The 22,441-nt window shown below is 41.5% G+C and overlaps 1 protein-coding gene across 7 annotated transcripts in view; it reads right to left on the bottom strand.

Annotated features, from left to right (window-relative positions):
• Nucleotides 1-22,441, bottom strand: part of DCLK1 (doublecortin like kinase 1) — a 312,702-nt gene that overhangs the window by 12,708 nt on the left and 277,553 nt on the right. For all 7 annotated transcript variants that reach the window (XM_039873006.1, XM_039873002.1, XM_039873004.1 and 4 more), the window contains 4 exons: nt 22,117-22,194; nt 21,644-21,740; nt 20,206-20,286; nt 10,382-10,495 (listed from right to left, as the gene is read on the bottom strand). In XM_039873006.1, coding sequence (XP_039728940.1) covers nt 10,382-10,495; nt 20,206-20,286; nt 21,644-21,740; nt 22,117-22,194 — 370 coding nt within the window. The remainder of the gene's footprint in view (nt 1-10,381; nt 10,496-20,205; nt 20,287-21,643; nt 21,741-22,116; nt 22,195-22,441) is intronic.

Below are 22,441 nucleotides of genomic sequence, written 5' to 3'. Positions count from 1 at the left end.
TTTTTTTTTTTTTAGGTCTGCCAAAAGACTTACTCTCGGGTCGCTATAAATGGGACGTTATTCTATTCTAGAACTTCTCATGTGCCATTTTATTGTCTAAACTTCCACTTACCCCAAACTCTTCACAAACACATTCATCCTCAAAATCAGATTTCCTCTGTATTAACTGCCCCTTCATTGGGAAATCCAATGATTGATTAACTAACTTAACAAATATTTATTACTATGCGCCAAGCAGTCCCTGAGGTGGTGGAGATAGAGTTTTTTAACAAGCCTTCAGGTGGTGCCTTTTAATTTATAAACATTTTCCTCTTAGGACTGAAGTTGAAAAAGTTCTTCTGGAAAGGCCAAATAGTTAACACTTTAGGCTTTGCAGGCACATGGTTCTTTGACACAACTACCCAACTCTGCTGCTGTAGGGCAAAAGCGGCCATAGGCAATTTATAAACGAGAGGGGGTGGCCGTGTTCTAATAAAACTTTATTTACAAAAACAGGTAGTAAGTTAGATCTGGCCCATTCATTGGCTGTCGTTAGTCAATCCCTGCCTGATAGGTTAGCAATCTAAACTTATACTTCATCAGGATTTTGGGCTGCAGCCTACTTTAAGTAGAATTCAACACCACAAAAGCTCATGAATAATATAACATATAAGTTACTCAGCAGTTTACCCCAATCGGAGCATCAAAAAAGGTCATGGTTCTATTTTAACAACAAATACACTGACCTGGAGAGAGATCATTTTTCTCAGGAAAATCTGTCTCTAGTGTGGACTGGATATTGTTTTCTTGGGAGTGAGGGAAACCCTGCGAAGCCGTCTTTTCTGAGTTCCCCTGTGGGCGAGGGTCTATGAAGGCACTTTTGCAAAGGCAGCTCATTTAATCCTCACCACAGGTTTGGAAGGTTGACAATACCCTTCTCGTTTTTACAGAGGGGGAAACTGAAAATTAGAGAAAGGACATGTAACGTGCCCTAGGGTCACACTACAGGAAGCAGGACAGCCCGGATCCAAAACCTGAGCTTCCCAACAGCAAAGGTACAAACTCTCCATGCTCCAAGTTACCAATCTTGAATCAAGTCTGTTTCAGCAAGATTTTCACGACTTTTTCATTTCTCTAAGTGCCATGTGTTTGACATATATTTGAGAAATGTTTGACTTCAGTGTATTGACATTTACGCTCCTTCTTAATAGAATAAGTGCGTCAATACTTACGATTAGGTTCTTTATGACGGATTCTTTCCTGCACACCTCATAAAATCTATATTGTATCAGTCAGTGACTATTACTGAGGAACACGTGGAATCAAAGTATAGCAGGAATGAATATGTAAAAAACAGTGTAGAATTTTTTTTTAATAAGAAAGAGGGAAAGAGGCTCTAAAGCAAGGTCCAAATAAATATACCACAAATTTTTCTATCAATACCGAATCATCAAGAACCCCAGGAAAATCTCACTTCAGTTTACACCTAATCAGTAAGTCTTAGAATGTCACGGCAATTTCTGATTTCTAAGAACGAGTACGTTAAATTTTGAAAAGACAAATATATATTGTTGAGAGCTTCTCTTAAGGGATCTCTGAAAATAAAACAAGATAAAATCTCAAACAGTGAGCAACCTGTTTGACTTGGTAAAATGACACAGATGTCTCGCTATTCCTGTGTTTTTCTAGAACTATAATACAAGGTATTGACCATCTTTTGAGCCTCTCGACCTAATAATTCACTTTTAAGCATCAAGGTACAGCTGTGCAACCAAAATCTCATAGTTTCCTGATATTTTTCTCTGTAATCACAGTTTGGGTGGTTTTAAAGTTTAAATCCATGCCTTTTCTATGTGTTAAGCTCCCTTTTACAGGGGAGTCTTTGCATGGGGGTGGGGTAAGGTGGTCAGTCCCTTTCGAGATCGGAGGCTTCTGCCTCCTTCCTGCAGTGTTTGCTTTCTCAAAGGGCAGAGGAAGGCCCAGGCAGCTTTTCGCAAAGCAACCTGCAAGGCATTGCAGCTTGCTGTGTGCCTTTGGCGGCTGGATGAGACTTGCCACGGGGCCCTCCTCCCATCAGGCTGGGGGGCCTCTGGCTTTCTGGAACCTTTTTCCCAACCTGTGCTGTGCAAGATGCATTTAACTGACCTCATTCCTTTTAACAACTGAGCATGACAGCATTTAATAGGCTCGCAAAGACTGCGCACGGCTGCACAGCTCTGCCTCATTACTCACTGTTTCAGGCTGGAGCTCGGGTCCAATATGCACATTTGAGTCACATCATGCCTGGGAGCTCAGCCACCCTTTTGTCCGAGCTCACCTCCGCGTTTCATCTTACTTAGCATTTTTAGCCTATGTCTTGTTTTGATGTTTGTTTTATTTAACTGGGTTACCCCGTTCTGGCATGCAGAAGAGGGAGGGCCAGAGCGCCTGCCACCGTGACAGCTTCGCCTGAGAAATGGTGACCACATCCCCTTCGGAGAAGGCTGCATTTTCAGGAGGGAAAAATGTAACGAGATGCAAATGTTTTCCAGTGGCTCGCAGCAGGGCCGCGAGGGAGCGGAAGGGCCCAGGCAGCTCATTCTTGGGAGAATGTTCCCCCAGGCTCTGGGGGACAGGAGCAAGGTCTCCCAGAAAAATCTGCCAGGCAGGATGCTGCTCCCCGGGCCACAGCTGGAAGCAGCTCTCTGTTTACGGGCAGGAGGCCGAAGGAGAGAAAGAGGCAAATGGATTGCCTCTCTAGCATCACCGAAAAGCCTATCAAAAGGGACATGACAATTCTGGGCGCTCCGAAGAGGTGCTTTTCCCAGCCTATGTCCTGATGTGAGCAGCTTTACAAAAAGGAAGAAGGACTCCCAAGCGTTCTGCTCAGAGTAGTGAAAACAGCCATGAGCACTTGTAAACACAACGATTGGGAGTGAGGATGTTGGCCTGTAATGACTGTTTATGTAAGAGAGCTGGCTGCCACCGTGCTTCGACAAATGCCCCCACTTCCGTGGAGATAAAAGGCAAGCGTCTGCAATCAGCGCGGAGAGTCTGTTTGTTGCAGGCTAAATGACATTATAAAACTTCCTAATTAAGCATATATGCCGATGAGTTTTTAGCATCATTTCTCCAATTTAGCTTTACATGCTGGGGCGCTGTTTCGTGAGGCATTAACTATAAACATTGTTGTTACTGCCCCCAGCTGGAAAACAGAGCAGTTTATGTGCGAAAGAAAAAAGAGATTATCTCCCATCTGCTCCTGCCCATTATTCAAGGATGTGTCATTTTGTCTGCTGATGGGACCATCACCAGGATTTTAGTCAAATGGCCTTTTTATACTTGGCTACGTTTATTAATTATTGTGTTTACTTGGGGTTTTGCTCCTAATCTTAATCCCATAAATTGAGTAACACCATTTTCTAGAGCTTTTTTGAAATTAGATTAATTTATACGTGTAATTTTTGTTCTACAAATATGCACGACCGTAATCAGACATATTTGATGCCTATTTTTGATTGTATATCAGCTTTACTCACATACGTTTGGTTAGGAGGCAGAGGTTAGAAGGCCTACAATTAAAAAAGGATGGAGTGTGGTGTGATTCAATTTATATCAAGGACAAAACCAGGCATAGCTAATTAAGGCAGATAGACTCCAGGTCAGCGCTCACCCTGGGGCTACGTGATGCTCCAGGAAGGGCCTTGGGAGGTCTGGGGGACGGGGTGGGGTGGGGAGGTGGAACTGATCTGGGTGCTGCTTACAAGGGTGTGTTCTGTTTGTGAAACTTGGTTGAGATGTTCACTTGTGACGTGTGCCCTCTCCTAAGTGTACGTTATCTTTCAGTAAAAAGTAAAAGATGGATGATCATCTTCCACATAAAAAGTCAAAGAGTCTACACAGGGGCAGATTAGGATTGATTCACCCCCTCCAAACAGTTAAAAATAAAACGATTCAAACTTCTTCCACAAGTGCAGCACCCGCACTCATGTCCATCCAGAAGACACAGAGAGCCTTCCACTAAAATGGAATTTAAAATATCTTGTTGAAATTTGGGTATATTCTTGCTTTAAACTGACTTAGAAATGATCATGATCGTAGTATATTTAAGCAGTTTTCAAAGTATGCCCTTTCTGCTTTCCTAAGTCCTTCGTTTTAAGGTTCTAATTATGGAAAAAAATAGGAGCAATAATTGGGGATTAGAATTGTATACTACATATACATATTTTTTTCTTTCTTTTTTCCTTTTTCTTTTCTCTCTCTCTCTCTTTCTTTCTTTTTTCTTTTACAATTCAGTAGTCTAATCCATGAAACACCATCAGGCAGCCACTATACGAGCAGGTAGGCTTCATCATTTGGGAGAAAGAAATGCCAAACTCAGTGGAATTTTTCTTAGCAAACGCTAAGATGTGAAGCTTTACCTAGAGATTATTTCAGAAATGTTAAGATGGAGAAGAAAAGTTCCCTAGGACTTCTCAGAGTTCATTTCTTATATCATCAAGAACCATCCTGCCTGTGGGTAACTTAAAGAGACACAAACAATTGCCCCTTGAAGGGAAATGCGAGGGCAGTTGACTGGAACAGCAAATGACAGGATAGAATTCTTAACCCAGTTTAAAAAATCGATACCTCCCAGAGTCCCTTTTGCTTGACCAGATATGCCAGCTAAGTAATCTGACAGTTACAAAATACTGAAAAATAAATTCATGCAATAGCTAGTACATAAAGGGATTTCCAGGGGGGAGAGAGATAACAAAACAAAAACAAAACAAAACAAAACAAAACGAAAAGGTGGAGAATTTGAAGACACAAGCTTACCAACACACACAATGCATTCTATAGCTCACTGTCACTTGGAGGAGCTTCTACTACTAACGTGTAAATGCATTGTTTCATCCATCTCATAAGGTCGAGGTTGGGCTTGATGACTTTAAAATGACAGTATATACTTCTATAGAACAGATACTAAGGTACTCTTGTTCTTCCATTCGTTAAGGGACAGAAGAGCACTGGAAATCATCGTTTTAATTGGCAACATCAGGGAAAGGCTTTGTCATTAACGCTAAATATACTGTCCTTTTAACTGGAAGGAAAATTGATACTGAGCATGTGCAATGGAAAGAAAGCTGGCAAATGTCAGTGTGAATAATGGGTGAAAAAAAGGAATGAGGGGGTGTGGCATCTCAATCAAGATTAAAATGAAACTGATAAAGCAGCATATGGACTGGATAACAAATCAAAAGCATGTTTATCCACTGAAGGAACTGGTTAATGGAGACTGCCAGCACGTTGCCATGGAAACACTGACTGTTGAGCTGCACCATCTCATACCTTATCCAATACATTCCTGGTTGTTGGTAGTAGTCCAAAGACCCTGATCTCTTGATGGTAAACCCGTGGTCCAGCTGAGCAGAGAGAAATGGGGGCAACTCAGTGGATCGACATTGTGCTAAAGAGTTAAGACTCCAGACCAAGCTGTTCTTCATTGACTGCATATGAATATAGAGTTACGATGCCTCTTCCGCAGGGCGACTAGCTAATATGCTAAATCTGCACATTAAAAATAGAAAGGCAAGAAAAGACACTAATCCCTCATGAATATCTTGAAGGCCAATTTGTTAGAAAAGATCTAATTTGTCAAACAAGTTTTTGAATGCACATTTAATAACGTCCTCTCAATTTCAAAAGATATAAACACCTCTTCATAGTCTATAGAATGGAAAATGCTTTATAATTAAATAAAGTACTGAAATCAGCTTTAGCCACCTAAGAGAAAGCAGATTGGACCCCCGAAAATCTTACCCCATCAGGCTTAAATTTGAGGGCTTCATAGATATGAAATAAAAGATGAAAAGAATCAGGTTTTGAACCCCCATAATCACAGCAACTTGGATTTCTATTTTTAAGAGTTAATCTTCAAAAGCAGAGCTACGCTTAGAGAATCAATTACATTTCTGAGCTAAAAAGCTATAGTATAAGACAGTCAGTAAAATTTCTCTGTGAACATACAGAAAATAAAATAAGTTTTCACTGCATATTAAAAATGCATATGTACAGTTAAGTGCTTTATGATTAACAAAAGGTCCATTAAATAGAAAACAGGATAAATTCTCAAAGTTGTCCATCCTGGAATAAGATGTTAGCCTTTGGCTACCTAGGAGTAAAAGATTCAATACTCAGATTTGAAAAACAGGGCTCATGCTGTGTGCCCACTTCCCCTGTCTGCCCACGACAGGACGCAAGCGGCACACCTCTCTTTATAAAGAGGCCCACGAGTGCTTTTAAGGAGGGTCCTGCTGTGGCGCTGATGGCTGTTTCTACTTCTAAATTCACAAAGGCATTTCAAAAGATGCCGGGTCACCGGGCGTTTAAACTAAATACTACTCAGAGGATTTGGCATTCCGATTATAAGCTAGGTTCACGGAACAGCAATGTGAGATTTTAATCTTTTTTTTTTTTAAAAAATGTACGTTTCGTTTTATTTAGGAAAAAAAATCGAAGTACGCTTGCTGTTAGAGGATGAAGGCTGGCCCTTCTGTTTCAGTCCTCGAAGATGGCTACTTAGTATCTAGTTCTCTGCTGCCATCTACAGGCGGAACGCTGCGTAACATCGGAATGCCCTGGCGCGAGATCTCTCACCTTGGAACTAAGCCTCTTTGTATCACCATTATTTGCACACTGATTAGCATGAATTCGTTTCATTGGACCGAAACGCTCTATTTGCATGAGCAAAATGCAAAAGAAAAACTTTAAAGCATTTGGAAAATTATCAGTTAAAATAATAAACAGCATTAAATGAGGAAAAATAAATTGGAACTGACATCTTAGTCATCGGTTCTTCATCAAGCTGAGCAAATCTAATAATGCCTCCCTTCCCTCCCTTAGAGCTCAAGGAGTCCACCGTTAAAATGTCATCTCTAATTCCATTTTATGTCTATAAATTGCGTTTTAATAACCTTTTGTTTCCCTTTCTGTTTTTTTTTTTTTTTTTAATCCCCCAACTACTAGCAAAGGTAGCAGAGGGAAGCTGGAGTCTTTCCGAGAGGCAGAATGTTGCAGTTAGAAGGACAGCAATGAGTTTCCACCTCATCACGCTGCCTGACCCAAATGTCAGAACAGCTCTGTGATCCCCGTAAGCTACCAGCTTGTAATTACTCTCCTAGCCAACTCGAGGACCTTAATATACAGTTATCATTTATCTTTTCTTTGGTCTTAATATATGTAGGGAGTGGGAAGCAGAGAAGAAAAAATGACAACACGAACAAAAAACACTAAGGTTCAGAACCATGAGTGCATGTTAAACTATGTTCATGTCATAAATTACACCTGTGACTAGCGTCTCTTTGTTATGACAGTCTGCTCTTTTTTCCTTTGTCATTCTGAGAAAGAAAAAAGTGTCATAAATTCCTCTGTAAGCATCATTAATCTCCAGCAGGTGGTTAGGTTTCTAACTAAAGAAAGAGAAATACCAGTTAAAGACTAATGATTTAATGGCTGATTTCCTGAAAAAATAAGCTGATTGATACTATACTCTAAATAGTATGTATTTTTTTTTTAATTTTAAAGGCTGTATATCATTTCTAAAAAATTCAATCCTAGGACAGAGGCAGTTTAAAATAAAATACATACTTGATAGCCCCTGGGGAGAGCATACGTGCCCATGGGGAAAAAATTCTGCTTGAATGTAATTTATACTGAAATCATTTTTTCTATATCTAGCAAATAGAAATTATTACAGTATTATATTAATTACAGGAATTTCTATCATGTGGGTGAATTATTAATTACATTGCATTATTAAATTATCAAATGGTCTTTACAGAATGCAGCATTTATGAGGGCTCTTCCTTCTACCTACCAGGTAGATACTGCCTCACAGTAGAGTCATTCCTTTGCAGTTATACTTTAGTTTGAGTTGGAATGTTATTTAATTCCAAGGCTCCTTTTTCTTGTGATAGTCCTCCGAGACTTAGTCTTTGCACTTATGAATGGGAACACTGCTATAGGGTATAGGCTTATCCAGTGCTATTCTGAAAGCTAGTAACAAAGGCAAGCAAAGCGGCCAGTTTCTAATTCCCAGCCCCTGGGACTGGTGACAGACCACTCCTACCCCCTGCTCCTATCCAGGTTCTTATGGAGGGTATAGACATTTATGAGGGAAAAATGTTCTGGAGAAGGTGCATTAATGCATATATGTCAGAAGGATAGTTTCTCCAGAAACAACCCTGAAATTTACAGTGATATTCTTTTTTCGTGCTTTAATAGTAATGATAGCAGTCAACATGTGAATTGTGCTTTAGAGTTGACAAAGCACTTTTTCAGATGTTTTTCCAAAAGGTCAATTATTTTGAGTCCGAGTTAAGTTGGTAAATATATATTTTTTAAATTTCGTAGTGTATAATAAGCATGCAGCTAATGCATAACTCAGCATCACACAGCCCATTTTCCAGTTTATAAATCTATTACCAGTTTGTATAGTTTCCATGGAAACATGTTAGTGATGAACTGAGAAACTGGTATTAAATTGCATTCAAAAGGGTCTCATCATGATATTTCAGGAAAAAAAAACATCAGTGGACCTTTGATCTTCAAATACTAACTGGAGATTTTTGAGATCTACTTAGATGAAGTTTTAATAAACTTACAAGGATTAAGCTTCAGAATTGATCCAGGTTTGGTTAACGTAGGAGTTCCCCTCACATCTGTGTTATCTGTCCATTGAAAAACTGCCCTGAAGTTCCTGCTCTTAGTCATAAAAAGACTTCCAGAATACTGAGAATGAACCATTATTGAGCAACCAAAGGAAATTTAACCAAAGACTAATTAAAATCAAAGATCAGGAAAAACGAAAATGAAAACAGAATGATAGCGGTGGAAAAAGCACCCTCTCTAGCAGCTGTGAGCCCTCAGCGGGGACAGAAAAGCAGTCTTTTTCATGGACAAGCGTGCTGGCAGTCCATTCCAAAAGAAAATCGTGGAATCAAAAGTTTTGGAATAGACTTACATCTTGAATGAATGATGAAAATGGAGTATAGAATGTCTGGTTTAGTTGAGAACCACCATGAGATTGTTACTTTCAAAAATTATGTAACGAAGAATACTGATAATCTACGAAAACAGGAAGGACAACGTACTGCTACACTGGATGTCCTTGGAAGGAACTAACGACAGAGGGCGAGAAGAACGACCTGTAGTTTTTGGTCCCCAGAAGCACTGGAAGAACAGGCGTCCCAGTTAGCACTGCCAGCGTACTCGTGAGCCAGTGACTCACACTCATGTAACTCCCTGTCGAAAGGGTTTCATCAAAAAACACGAAATGCAAATAATACAGGAAAGTGGAGGCATATGCGTTCATGCCACCTGCAAAGTCTGGAAGCCCCCATCAAATATTTAATAATCCAGATCTGGGATTGGTTGTGTCGAATATGTCACTTATGTATGTTTAGCTCTGGAGCTCCAGCACAACCAAAAAAAAATAAAAAAATAAAAAAATAAAACGCTCGAAGTAGTAGTTAATATTCAGTATTGCCCGTGAGCATGAAGTACTGTTTAGTAGCATAATTACTTTTTTAAAATTCAACATCATAGTATCTAAGTTCTTTGTTTAGAAAGAAAAACAGCTTAAGTGATTTCACATTTAATATGCTGTTAAAATGTACATATGCTGAAAAAAGAGGAAATGATTAAAAACTCAAGTAATCTGGGACTTGAATATATTTACTCTAGAATATGACACCAGGAAGTATGAGGTTTCATTATTTCTCTGCCCAATTTAGTCTTTGCTTAGAGCTGCTCTCAGATCGCATGTAGTATATGTCGGCGTGGATAGGACGGAAAAAAAATCCTTGTGCAGCCGCATCAACAAAATGGTAAACGTTAAAAGACTTTCAACCTTAAAAAATAAAATTCCTAAGGAGCAAGACATCATGCTTTCTTTGGGTGTTCACAGCAATTCAATCTCCCTGAAAATCTCACTGTGTAAGCTTTCTGCTCTGTTTTGGCTTTCGTTTGGGTCTCGTACAAAGATCTATAGTGTTTCGATCTCTGTAATGTCGTCTCCCTCAGCTTCCCTTCCCTCCCAGGTCCTGGCAATGGACTCTATGGACTCTTTCTCAGAGCCCAAAAGTTTGCATTGGCACTGAGTCCAGCATGGGGGAGGCTTTCTGCTCTAAAAAATAAATCATGAAATTAATATAAACTGTAAGACGCCCTGGAGGTGTTGGATAACGATGTGACTCCTTGGGAAACCATCAGCAAAAACCCATAATGCATTCGAGCCCCCAGCTCCCCCGGTGCTTTAAATGGTTGAACTGTCTAAAGAAATGACCCATTCTGCTGTCTCTGGGTGGAATCTCCTGAGTAATGCCTGTGTCCTAGGTGGATTGCTTTTAAAAAGTTATAGGTGGATATTTCAGATGCTTACTGCTATGACAGAAACTCCTGCTGCTGTGCTATTCAGCTTGGGGCCCGTGTTGAAATGCTTCTTTATCTTTCCAGCTACTGACAGCTGATGTTCATTTTCTGGGAGGCCATCATCCTGAGAAGGAAAAAAAAAAAAAAGAAACAAAAAAAGGAGAAAAAGAAAAAATGAGATAGATGGAAAATGAGGCCAGATTTTCTAGTAACAGGCAGTGATCTTAAAATTCACAAAATTCATAGGATTCATAAAATTCATAAACCAACCAGCGTCTTTTGTGGGAAGCGCTGCTCCACGGCCTCGTTCATTTCCACATCTGCCCTAAAATCAATTTGCTGTGTCATCTGACCCTCAGAGTTTTGTCTCTAAATAAAAATTTTTATTTCTGCTTTCGGTTTCTAATAAAATCAATATCAGTCATGGCTCTAGGGACACATGTCAAAGAGCAAGTTAATCTGAACAACCAAAAAAAAAAAAAATCAATGTAAATATCTTTTTTTTCTGACCCAAGAGTTTTGTCGAACTCTAATCCCATCATTCGGACCCATAGCCAAGAAAATTGATGGACTTGGGCTCCTGCGTGGGCCTGTAAATAAACTCAGGCCAGTTCCATAACTACCCGGTCGGCCTTTCTATAATCCCAGACAACTTCAAGGCAGAGAGTTCTTCCTCAACTTTTAAATCCTCCCTGCTGTCTTCGAATCATCTGTTATTATGACACACTTCACACTGGAGCTCATTTCATGAAGGCTTCTCTGCTCTCTGCTGGATTCTGTGACTCCGTCTATGATAGAGGCTGGACAGACCACTCTCCTTAGCTAAATACTGTTTGAATAACAATAGCCGGACACATAAGTATATGCCAGCGCTTGCTAATTCATGATGAAAAGGCTGCACGATCCTGGAAAGCTTGGAAACAGAGACTGTTTTATTCACCCTAGAACCCCCAGGTCTTAACATGGTGCTTTGGCACGAAGTAGATGCTTAATAAATATTCGTGGGATAAATGAATGAACGGATAATAAAGTGTGACTCTCTGTTAAAACCAAAATTCCTGGCAGGACTTCAATGCCGTTCATCATTTGCCCTCTTCTCCGTCGTGTTGCACGTAATTTCTTGGCCTCGCCCAGGAAAACGAGTTTGCGGCTTCCCAAGCACGACGTGCTCGCGGGTCGGCAGAACCTGGACTCTCTGCGTGGGATTGACCGCTTTCGGCACGTAGCTCTTCATTCATTTAGACGACACCAACGGCACGTCTACGGCGGGCAAGGCGCTACGGTGAGCGGCGAGGAAACGCGGCCAGCGGACACAGGCCCGGGCTCTGCTCTCGCGCACCCTGTCGTCCCTCTCGTTCTCTATAATTCGGGTCTGAATCACCTGTTCTGAAACACTTATCCCCTGTTAAGCACAATCTACTAGAACGATTCTTGTGGAAACTCCTAATGCTTTTTCATCATACACGTGTTAACTATAAATATATGAACTCTTGCTCTTTTGGACCACGTCTCCCATGACTTCTGTCATCTTTAACAGAAGCACACAGTGGAGACCCAGTTTACGATATTCTTGGACTGATTTGTTAATGGCTAAAGGAAGAAAAATTATTATGCTTATTAAGTCACATATGAAACCGAAGCTGGAGGAAGGAGGCTTTCCCATGATGCTGAGTGAATTCAAAGTTTAAAAAAAATTCCACGTCGTGGGAAGAATCAGAAATACAGTGAAGGTCGATGAGGGTAATGGTGGGATGATACTTGGAGAGAAAATGGAAACATAGACCTATGACGTACCCACTACGTCCAGGCTACATTAGGGAAGACAGGGGCAGTGGGAGAAATGATCTCTGCCCACCAGAACCTTGCGGGCTAATTGGGAGACAAAGTATGAACACGCCTTGTCAAATAGTAAAGCAACGCGATGAGACAGAGCCGTTAGAAAGCAGTGTAGCCTCACGCTCGGCTAGAAACACTGAAGGAGCTCAGAGGCCAGATGACGTATTTTCAGTGGTGAACAGTCAGCGCAGGCTTCATGAGGACTGGGCTCTGACCTGGTCCTTAAGGGTGGAGAGATGATTGACAGGTAGAGAGGAGGGAAGGTGAGGCTTTGCGTATGGGTGTGTGTGAGCGGGAAGCCACAGGCACGTTTGTTTGCCCAACAGTCAACCAGTTTATCTCCTGGTAAGAGTTTATGTGAGAGAGTTCTGGCAGAGAAGGCTGAAAGAACAAAAAAAGACCGAATACCTTGCGGGTACCAAAAAGATCCAAAGACTGAAGCCTCAGTCTCGAGAAGGAACAAAGTGATGCTTCTCAGTAGGAGGGGCGTAAGTGTGGAGGACGAATGCCCCACACTCAGACAGTCGTACAGGGCAGCACCTGCCTCCCGATGCTGCCAGTGGAAGAGAAGTTGGGCGATATTCACAAAGAATTAGGATTTTGAAGCCCAGAGTGTGAGACACAAGGGCCAATTCAATGGTGCAGGTAAAACACTTTTTTTTTTTCTTTTAAATGGTAAATGACACAACAGGCCCTTGGAATCTAAGTTAGGATTTTAGGAGTATTTTAAACATTTGATAAAAGATGAAACGATGCGCCTTTACTGAAAGTTTCAGATATTAGAATCAGATATCCAGCACGGTCTGGGGTTCTGCCTGAATGAAAGGGGCAGCCTGACACAGTGGTGCCCCTTTAGGCCCCACCCCGAAGACTACAGATGGACCCCAGTCATCTCTTAATAGAGTTTCAGGCTACTTCAGAGAGAGTGATTTGTATGCGCTTTAGATGATAAAGAAGCAGATCTAAGGAAGGTTTTTCTCTTTAGGACAAAAAACCCAAGAGCATATTTGTAGTCTCAGGATCAGAAGCCACTGGAAAGGAAGAGTTGGAAGACAGGAGAGAGGGGACGATGGGTGTGAGGGGCAGGTGGAGGGGGATGTGAAGCCGTCTGTAGCGGGGGGCAGGTTTCCCTCTTTCTCTGAGGCAAAACGAAGTGAGGAGAGAGAGGTGAGGCCTGTTCTGAGGTGGATAGGAACCAAGTTAAAAGAGAAAGGCAGGGAGAGGAAGGTTACACGGTGGTAACTATTATGTGGCCCTAATGATTTACACAGATGACCTTAATCCTCAGATTATCCTCTAAGTATGCCTTATGAGTCCCATTTTGAAGATGAGCAAACTGAGGCTCGGCGAGGTTAAATAATGTGCTCAAAGTCACACAGCTAGAGCGTGGCTGAGTCAGGACTGAACCAGGCCTGAGACGTCTGTGCGTCTCATCGCACCACAGCGCATCGGCCAAGGAAATTCATTAACATGGCATCTGTTACGGAAGGCCCCCCAAAGTGTTAAGCGAAGGGACTCAGTGAGTCTTCTTCTCCGTGATGAAAGTGGTACAGTAGCGAGGAGGAAGGAGGGTTGAGTTAGGGGCTGACAAAAAACACAGAACATTCACACAGGCCTGAACGGAGCCTGGACAGCATTCGGATGGAGGCCAGTAGAAGGGACGCTGAGCGCTTCAGGGGACCCAGAGGAAGTGCCGACATCAGGGACAGTCTGGGTGTCCACTGATCTGAGGCGTGGCGCCATGACCCATTGGGGCCGGACTCTCAGACCCCATGAGGAGCAGGCGGTGCTAGAAGGTGGTGCTGACACCGGATGACACGGAGTCGCCCGGTCGCAGTGTGGGCTGTGCTAAGCAGCCTGGGTGCAAACATAGAGAAAACAAGTCACAGGGGCTCCACAGGGGCAGCCCCTCCTTACCTTACTGAGGAAGAGTCACCCCTCGCCGCTCAATCCTGTCTCCTCTCACTTCCCCAGAAATTTCCCTTTACCTAGGTTTTTTCCCTGCCAGTTCTTGAACTAAGAGTTCGTTTTCTTACCACTCTCACAATGGACTTTGTTATGGCTTCCTGCCCTGTCCTGGTCCTAATCTCTTGTCAGGACTCCTAACAACTCTTTTAGATGCTGAGGCCCGGGGGCTCGGGCCTCCAGCTTTAAATTCTCGTGAAGGTTTCAGCTTCCCTTGGGCTATCAGTTCATGTTGAAGCATTGAAAGCAGTGAAACAGCCCTCACGAGTTGTCAGAGATGCTTTCGACTTCATAAATCTTAAAACCTTCCCGGATTTGTTCCCAATGAAATAAAGTGTTCATAGCTGAGAAGGTCACACACACACACAAACACACACACACACACACACACACACACACACACACACACACACACACACTCAAGAAATATTAATGGAAAAATCTGCAGTTTCTATATCAATTTCGAAGGCTTTAAAGACATAAACAGCTGGTTTTGCAAGGACCTAATGTCTACCTGAGGCATACGGATTGATGATGGAGATTTAGCTAATTTACTGTCTTGCATCAATAAAATAAATAGCGCCATTAAAAACATACATTTTAATATGTACATCTTTATCGTCATCATTTTGAATAGATTGTGTGCCAAAAATGTGCTATGCATTTTCTAAACGTGACAAACCTGGAAGTATGTCACAAATAGCTGTGTTATTAGCATACATTCTGGCATGTCATTTCTGGGAGTACTTTCTGGTTTGACACAGGCTGGTTGTGGTTTGAGGTTAGTGGTTTTGGATTTGGAAATTCCCATCCACCACTTGGCAGAGCATTGCAACCGACAAGAACAAAATTAGTTTGCAAAATGGAAAACGAACTCTCACAGCTGTCTGAAAGAGACCTGGGCCCCCGGTCTCCATTTCTCTAGTGGACTTTGGGGTGTTGTGGGAAAGGGTGCGGGGACTTCGATGCGAAGTCACTCAGCGGAGTGAGGTCCCCTCTTTCCTCAGGGAGACCATTTCAGAGGGCATGCTTCAGAAAACCCTCCTCCCTCATGGAGTTCTGTTTTTGAATCATGGGTCCGGTTTTCGGTCCATTGTCAGAGTCTATCACTAATATCAGTAAACTTACGAAAAACATGGCAGTCTTGAGCGTTCCACCACCAGAATATTCTGATTTATCCTTAAACAATCCCAAGAGCAATGGAGCACTTTCTCTTCAATAGTAGCTCCATGTCGCATCCCAGCGTGCAGCCCCGGGACTCCCGGTCCCCTTCCCAGCTGTGCGGTACCCAGGACCCTGACTCCCTTCCGCTCGGCCCCACGCATGCTCTCTGTCTACTCTTCTTCTTGGGGAGAAACTGTAAAGTAAATTAAGATCTACCTTGGAAAAAAGAGAGGATAAGATGCCCAAGCGGAAAGTGGAATTCCCACTCATCGTTCATGATTTGTGAATACAGATAAATGGTCTTATTTATTATTACAGTATCATTGGGGGTCTCTCGCGTTCTAACAAATTCTGGCAGCACAAGATGAATGATTTTTATTTGCATGGAATATCTTGGTAGATTATCCAGGCTCTTGTTTTTCCTTTTTCTTCTTATTCTTCATACTTTTTCAGTATTTTAGCTTAGTGGTATTTTTTTCAAAAGAGTGGGTAGGTGAGATAAAGGATGTAAATTGAAATGGAAAGGCTAGGAAGGTGATAGGAAGTCTTGAATCAGATAAATTACTACCTTTGACTTCTTTAAAACAGTCCTTTCCACTAAGACAGAGGTTTTCAATCTTCGTCTCATGTTATAATCGCCTGAGAGCTTTTAAAATTCCCAATGCCCAGATGCCAGTGCAGATCAGTTAAACCAGAATCTCTACGGGTAAAACCCAGGCATCAGACCTAGAGGCTCTGCTGAGCTTCGTGCTAGAGACTTCTTTGAGCCTCAGTTTCCTCATTAGTAAAATTAGAAAAATAAATGAACGTATAGATTCATAGAAATAATGTACTGGGATGGATTTTCATCCAAGAGTATCAGAAAATAGCATGGGATAAGGTAGGTCCATAGTTTTAAAATAAAATTGCAACAATAGTAATATATTTGAAATTATTAAAATGGCTATAATTTAATCCTAATTATGAGTAAGAATTTACGTCACTCGACTTTCTCCCCAGTCACTGGAATGATCATGATACATTCTTGATCATTCTTATTCTATTCTCAGATTATGGGTGCCTGCATCATATGGTTCTCCACTAGATGAGTAATAAGGTAAATAAACTTAGCTAGGACAATTCCCAGTGGCATTTAGCAGCTACGTTAAAGAAAATAGCGGTGATACTGTAGAACACAACAGAGCCGGTAATATACGTTATCTCGATGGGGCTTGGAGCATACGAACAGGATCATTTTTTTGGAGGGGGATGAGGGGGTTTCCTCAGTAACTGAGCTTCTCATACACCAATATTGATCACGGTTTGCATGTTATCAGCACAGAGCCATGGATGATAGAGTTGTTGCCTCACTCAGATTCAAATATTTATCAACTACCTACGGAGCACTAGTGCTCACGATTGTTCTCTCAGGCCCTTCCAAAATTTAATCCTCTCTCCGTCCTCAGAATCATGAGAGGTTGATTCCGTTATCTCTATTGCACAGGCTTAAAAAAGTGAACGTTCCAGAGTGACACAGGTGGGTGAGCTGGCACTCCCTCTGGGAGTGTACATTCCTTCCCTAGACACCTGGCTGCACACTGACGCTGCCTTCGTCCGTGTGCCTTGCTAGAACCATCCAACGTGAGGCCGTGCTCACGACTCTTCGGATGACAGAGCAGAGACCCAGGACGCCAAGGAACATGGTGGGAATTGCAGTCTGAGTGTATGAAAAACAAATGTGAGCCTAGAGGAAGCTCTTGAAGTAAGGTAAATGAATGACTTCTGCTGACTAGATTTTTTGATGCTGTCGCCCGATGCTATTGCTCTACACTCTGTTCCATGAGAGACTGCCTTTCAATTCCAAGTACGCCGGGCAAAAGGTCATCACGTAAGCAACAAAGGAAATTGAGATAAATGAGCGCATAGGAGGAGCTTTCTGATGAGTTCCTTAAGGCTCAAAATTATTCTTACTCTCCCCCTGCCCCTTAGGTAGCATCCTCTGTAGTGATCAGATATAATTTGATCACCAAATGCGAGATTGTTAAATGAACTTCTTTATTTTGATTATTTGGTTCTTCATTTGTTGCACTGAGGCCGCAACAAATAGTAAATGCTGGTTGTGAAAACATATCTCTCTCTCTATGTTTTCATTCATTATTTTGAGACGAAGAAAATAATCAGTGTTTTTGATTTAGTTAATATATTAATATAATTTCAAAACTTAAGCAATCACTTATACATTATTTTTAAAAGTGTTTTGCTAAAATCGATATATATTTTTCCATTAGACTCTAAGGTCTGTTACAATTATACAGAGGGTATTTTTTAGTTGTACATCTCCTAGTTCTTTAAATGCTTTTCTTGCTTTCAGGGGCTCTGAGAGGGAAAGTCCAAGTTCCAGAGGGAGCTGTGGCTCCAAATTGTCAGCAACCTGGGACCACGTATGAAATGTGTACAAAGCAGATTGAGAAGGCAGAAGTTCCTGCTGACACATGTGTTTGCTGCCTTGGGAATAGGAGTAGCCTAGTTTTTCAAAGGTAACGGTTACAAGTCTTAATTTTCTTTCTTTACTCCATTGAGTTGGAATATACTGATGTAGGGTCATTTGGTTTGGAATCAGGTGAATGGATTATGTGTTTTCAATAGCATTCCAGCCCCATCACATATATAGATGAATTTGCTCACAGTCGCAAAGCTATGTTATAGCATATCTCCATAGCTTGCTGGAGCTGGCTCTGCTGGGCATCTCTTTCCCAGCTTCCTCCAGGATGGAGCTCTGGCTTCTCCTCCCCCCAGGAAGCCTCCCATGGCACCCTCGCCACACAGGCCAGCAGGGTGGCCCTCCTCCCACTGCTGTGTGATTCTCTGGTTGTATCAGACAGAGCTCCTGGAAGCAGGCCTGGTAGGCCGTGGTCCTCTGATGAAAACATATTTCAAAATCTAAAATGAATCTATGAATCTCTTTCCTCTATGGCTCTTACTGAGTCTGCAAAGGCCATACTTCAAGTTCAGTTTTCCCGGTTTATTCTGTGTGGTTGCACTTTCGGTTTTCCCAGGGCTAACGTGCTATTTGACAGTTTGTGGACCATGGACTCTTAATTAGCATGTAGATCAATCGGCACCTCCTGCTACCATCAAGAGAGCCTGTGTGTGCTTCTTTCACCCCGCACATCTAAGGGAAAGGCTCCATGCGTGACCCAGGTAAGCTGCTTTGGAAAGGCTGCTGACTTGTATGACAATCGTAGCGATGATGCGCATAGGCACTCTTTTGCGATATTTACAGTGCTTTCACGTACCACAAAGGGAGGGTGGTTGTGGTGTGGTGCATAAAACTCTAAAGCAAAGGGGCTTGGAGTGTGGGTACCTGGCTGCAAATTAGCTGAAGTACAAACAGGTACATTGTACAAGTCACCCATCACAACCTCAGTCTCCTCACCTGTAAAGCGGGTACAATAACACTCACCTTGCCTATCTTGTAAGTTTATTACTAGGCTTACATGAGACATTTCCTAACCTTTTCCACTTCAGAGAAAAGGATACCTTTTGTTTAGCACCCTGGGGTAAAGGCAAAGATTGTGAGGCTGGAGGTTACCACTGCCCACTCTGGCCACCCTGCCTCACTTCCCCAGGGGATGAGACGATTAATTAATACCCACATGTCTGTATACTGATTGGGAAGCTCTGTTATATGAAAATATTTAAAACAAATCTTAGCTGATATATATAGATGCCCACAGTCATATCCTTTCTCCTATCACATACTTATAATGTCCCAGTGGGGTGTGAGGAGTCAGGTTCAGACATGTAAAGGGCCGGAATCTAGGCCCATGGCCACCAAGAGGCAGACCGCGAATGAGACCCAAAGCTCGTGTCCCCTCAGATACAGTCTGTCTCAACCCTGTGCTTTCAGTCATACCTTATCCTTAATAATTAGCTATTCTGGAAAAAAATTACTGGACTAATTACTACGGTGATAATTCAGAGAAATGAAACATTTTGTTGACTCATAGCCAGATCATTCAAAGCAGTAAGGAGGTTGGCAAAACTTATATCAGTTTTATACTCGGCCCTGTCTGCGTCCACGTCCATATCTATATCAAAATCTCTATGTCCTCTCTCCCGGCAGTAAGAAGCATTAAACCTCTTATGGAGTTTCAGTATGTGGGCGTCTATATATCTCAGCTAAGATTTGTTTTAAATATTTTCATATAACAGGGATGCTCGAGGACCTGCACGGTTGAAAACCTTACCGACCAGTCATAGGGTCAAAAAATAACGACTGCTCTGAAGAGTTCTGTCAGAGCTAAAGAAGTATCAATAGACCCTAGTACTCAGATAATGGCCGGTGGTGGCATCTGGGAGCTTTCAGAAACTCAGAGCCTTGCATCTACCACGTTACAATATGCACTTTTAACGCGATCCCCAGGTGACTTTAGAGCACATGCAAGTTTGAGAAGTGCAGCATTAGAGGACTTCAAGGCTTATGTGGAGACCCTTGGGTTGGGTCACTTGTATTTTTGGTAGAAATGATGCAAAAGCAGTACTGACTCAGAAAATCTACTCTATCTTATTGATGTATTCGGCCTTGATCTGGACCACAGGATTTAGGTGTGGGGTGGGGGCAGTGACCACGTGCACCTCCCCAGCAGAAGGTGGTCCCATCCGAATCAGGGGAAATGCTCTCTGCAACGGGCCATGAAAACATGTCAGCACGGACGCATCATGACCCTTGTGGAATAATTCTGGGATCCTGTGACTATTCTGGCATATTTTAGGGGGAGGAACAAATACAAACACAACATTCTAAAAGGGAGGTGATGTCATTATAAAATCTGCAGTTTTACAAAGAAACATCAGGAGTAAATACAGGGAAAGGAGGAGGTCACTTACGTTCACCCAGGGATGCTCGAGGACCTGCACGGCTGAAAATCGCTGATCGACATTGACCAGCAGCATCATGGTGATGAGCTCCTGCGAAAGGGAACATTCAATTCCATTTGACTAACTTTTAAGGTCAAAGCCTGGGCGTTTTCAAATGCAGAAGTGCTCTTCTAGTTTGGAACAGCTCTAAATCTTAAATATATCAATTCGACCTACTCATAGCTACCTAACACCTTAAAAAGTTAAAGGAAACAAACAAACAAATAAAAACAAAGTTAAAAGAAAGGTGACTATTTTGAACTATAATTATATAGCTTGTAGTTGATAGAAAAAATAAACTGAAATTAATATTAAAATCAATTTCATAAAAAAGATTTTCAGAAAAAAATATACAAGTTAAAGAATTAAAATTCCTTTCTTTGCCTAGGATTTTGCACTTTAAAGACAGATTTCTAAATTAATTTAATATAGAAATCACATTTAAAAAACACTTTAACTAAATTTTCACTTTGGCAGCTGAAAGGAAAAAAATGTGTTCTTTTTCCTCCTAATTGCAAGATGGCACATTTAAGTTTGAAAGAAAGAAATAAGAAAAGGCATAGAATTCCCAACGCTGGTTGGTAAAATAGAAACTATTCTTTAGTAGCCAAAGAATTCCAAGGAAATCTGTTAAAATCGTTTCAAAAATTTCCAAGTTAATCATTACAAATAAACTAGAACTATTATGCTTCCATTTTCAATAATTAACTAATTGTTCCATTCATTCACTTATTCATTTATTTATTCATTGAATGTATATTAAGCACCATTTATGTACTGGTCACTATGTAGGCACTAATGATACAGCAATGAACAAAACAAACCGATAGTCCTTGTCTTGATGGAATTTGCATTCTAGTGGGGAGAGTCAGAAAATAAACCACATAAATAACATGTATCTACCTATCCATATCTATCTAGATAGGTAGGCAGATATAGAAAGGTAGTTAGATGTATACCAGATGGACATAAGGGTGTAAGTGCTCTGGAGAATAAAACAGACAAGGAAGATGAGCCAGGTAGGGTAAAAGCTGTAATTGGAAAGCTCACTGAGAAGATAAAATCAAGTCAAGATTTAAAAGAGGTGAAGCAATAAGCTATGCAGAAATCTAAGGTAGGCTGGAGCTCGGTGTGCGTAGGGCAAGAGGCGACAGCATTATAAATGGAGCGGCAACAGGAGGAGTGTAAGCCAGGTAAGCAGGAGCACTTGGTAAGTCGGGATGGCTACGAACAGATGACTTGATGACTGTGAACTCTTCCAAAAAAAAAAAAAAAAAAAGCTAGCAATTATGACTAAAATGTGCACAGAAATCCTATTTACAATATTTTAGTCTTTGCACACTGTGAGTCAGAATCAATCATTCCATGAAGACACAGACTAAGGAAGAAAAAAGTATTAGAAACCTACCTTTGCAGAATCGGAAACATTATCCCAGTATGGAGAAGGAAAATCCACTTGCCCCATCAAAATCTGATCAAAAAGCACCTCCTGGTCATCACCACTTCTGTTTAGATGAATGACAACAATAAGGAAAAAACAGGACTAAGATGTCAACTCAGGGTATGTCACTTCATTCCTATTCCTTGGAGCCCTTCCTTTCCCCATAAATGTATAAAATGTGTGCTCTTAAGCAATTCAAAATGCCTGTATGGAACAGTTTTGGTAAATTAAGAAAGAATGAGTTTTTAAATTACATGAAGAAGATGTGTGGAAGGCATGTTAATCAGCACGCACACATGGAAAAATAACCGGCGTTATAAGTGAGGTTCTTATTATGGTCTATTCCTGCAGCAGCCTCCTTTGTGCAAGAAGGCCAGATAGATCATTCAGAAAATAGAAAAATGCTTTGTTGGTGCTAAGTAAAAGATTGCCGTCCATACCCACGGAACGGAGGGAAACCACACAGCAGGATGTAAGTGATTACACCAGCTGCCCAGATGTCCACCTTGAGGCCATATCTGAAAAAGTAAGTGACATCAGCGTTAGCAAAGTCAGCCCGGGACAAATTGTGAGGCATGGCAAAATAGATGATTCTTCTATTCTAAACCGAAAACCAAACCAGACAAAATAAAAAATGTAATGACACTAAACTAACACCCATCGGCCAAACAGAGTTCAAGGAAAGAATAATTTAAAAAGAGACTATCTAAGGCACGTGAATAAAAATCAACGTAATGCTTGGCTAGGCTCATACCCAAATATAAG

This window comes from Pteropus medius, unplaced genomic scaffold (genome assembly GCF_902729225.1).
Source record: "Pteropus medius unplaced genomic scaffold, Ma_sr-lr_union100, whole genome shotgun sequence".
Lineage (NCBI taxonomy): Eukaryota > Metazoa > Chordata > Mammalia > Chiroptera > Pteropodidae > Pteropus > Pteropus medius.
Note: the sequence above shows the minus strand (reverse complement) of the source record. Positions and strands in the feature narration are given on the sequence as shown.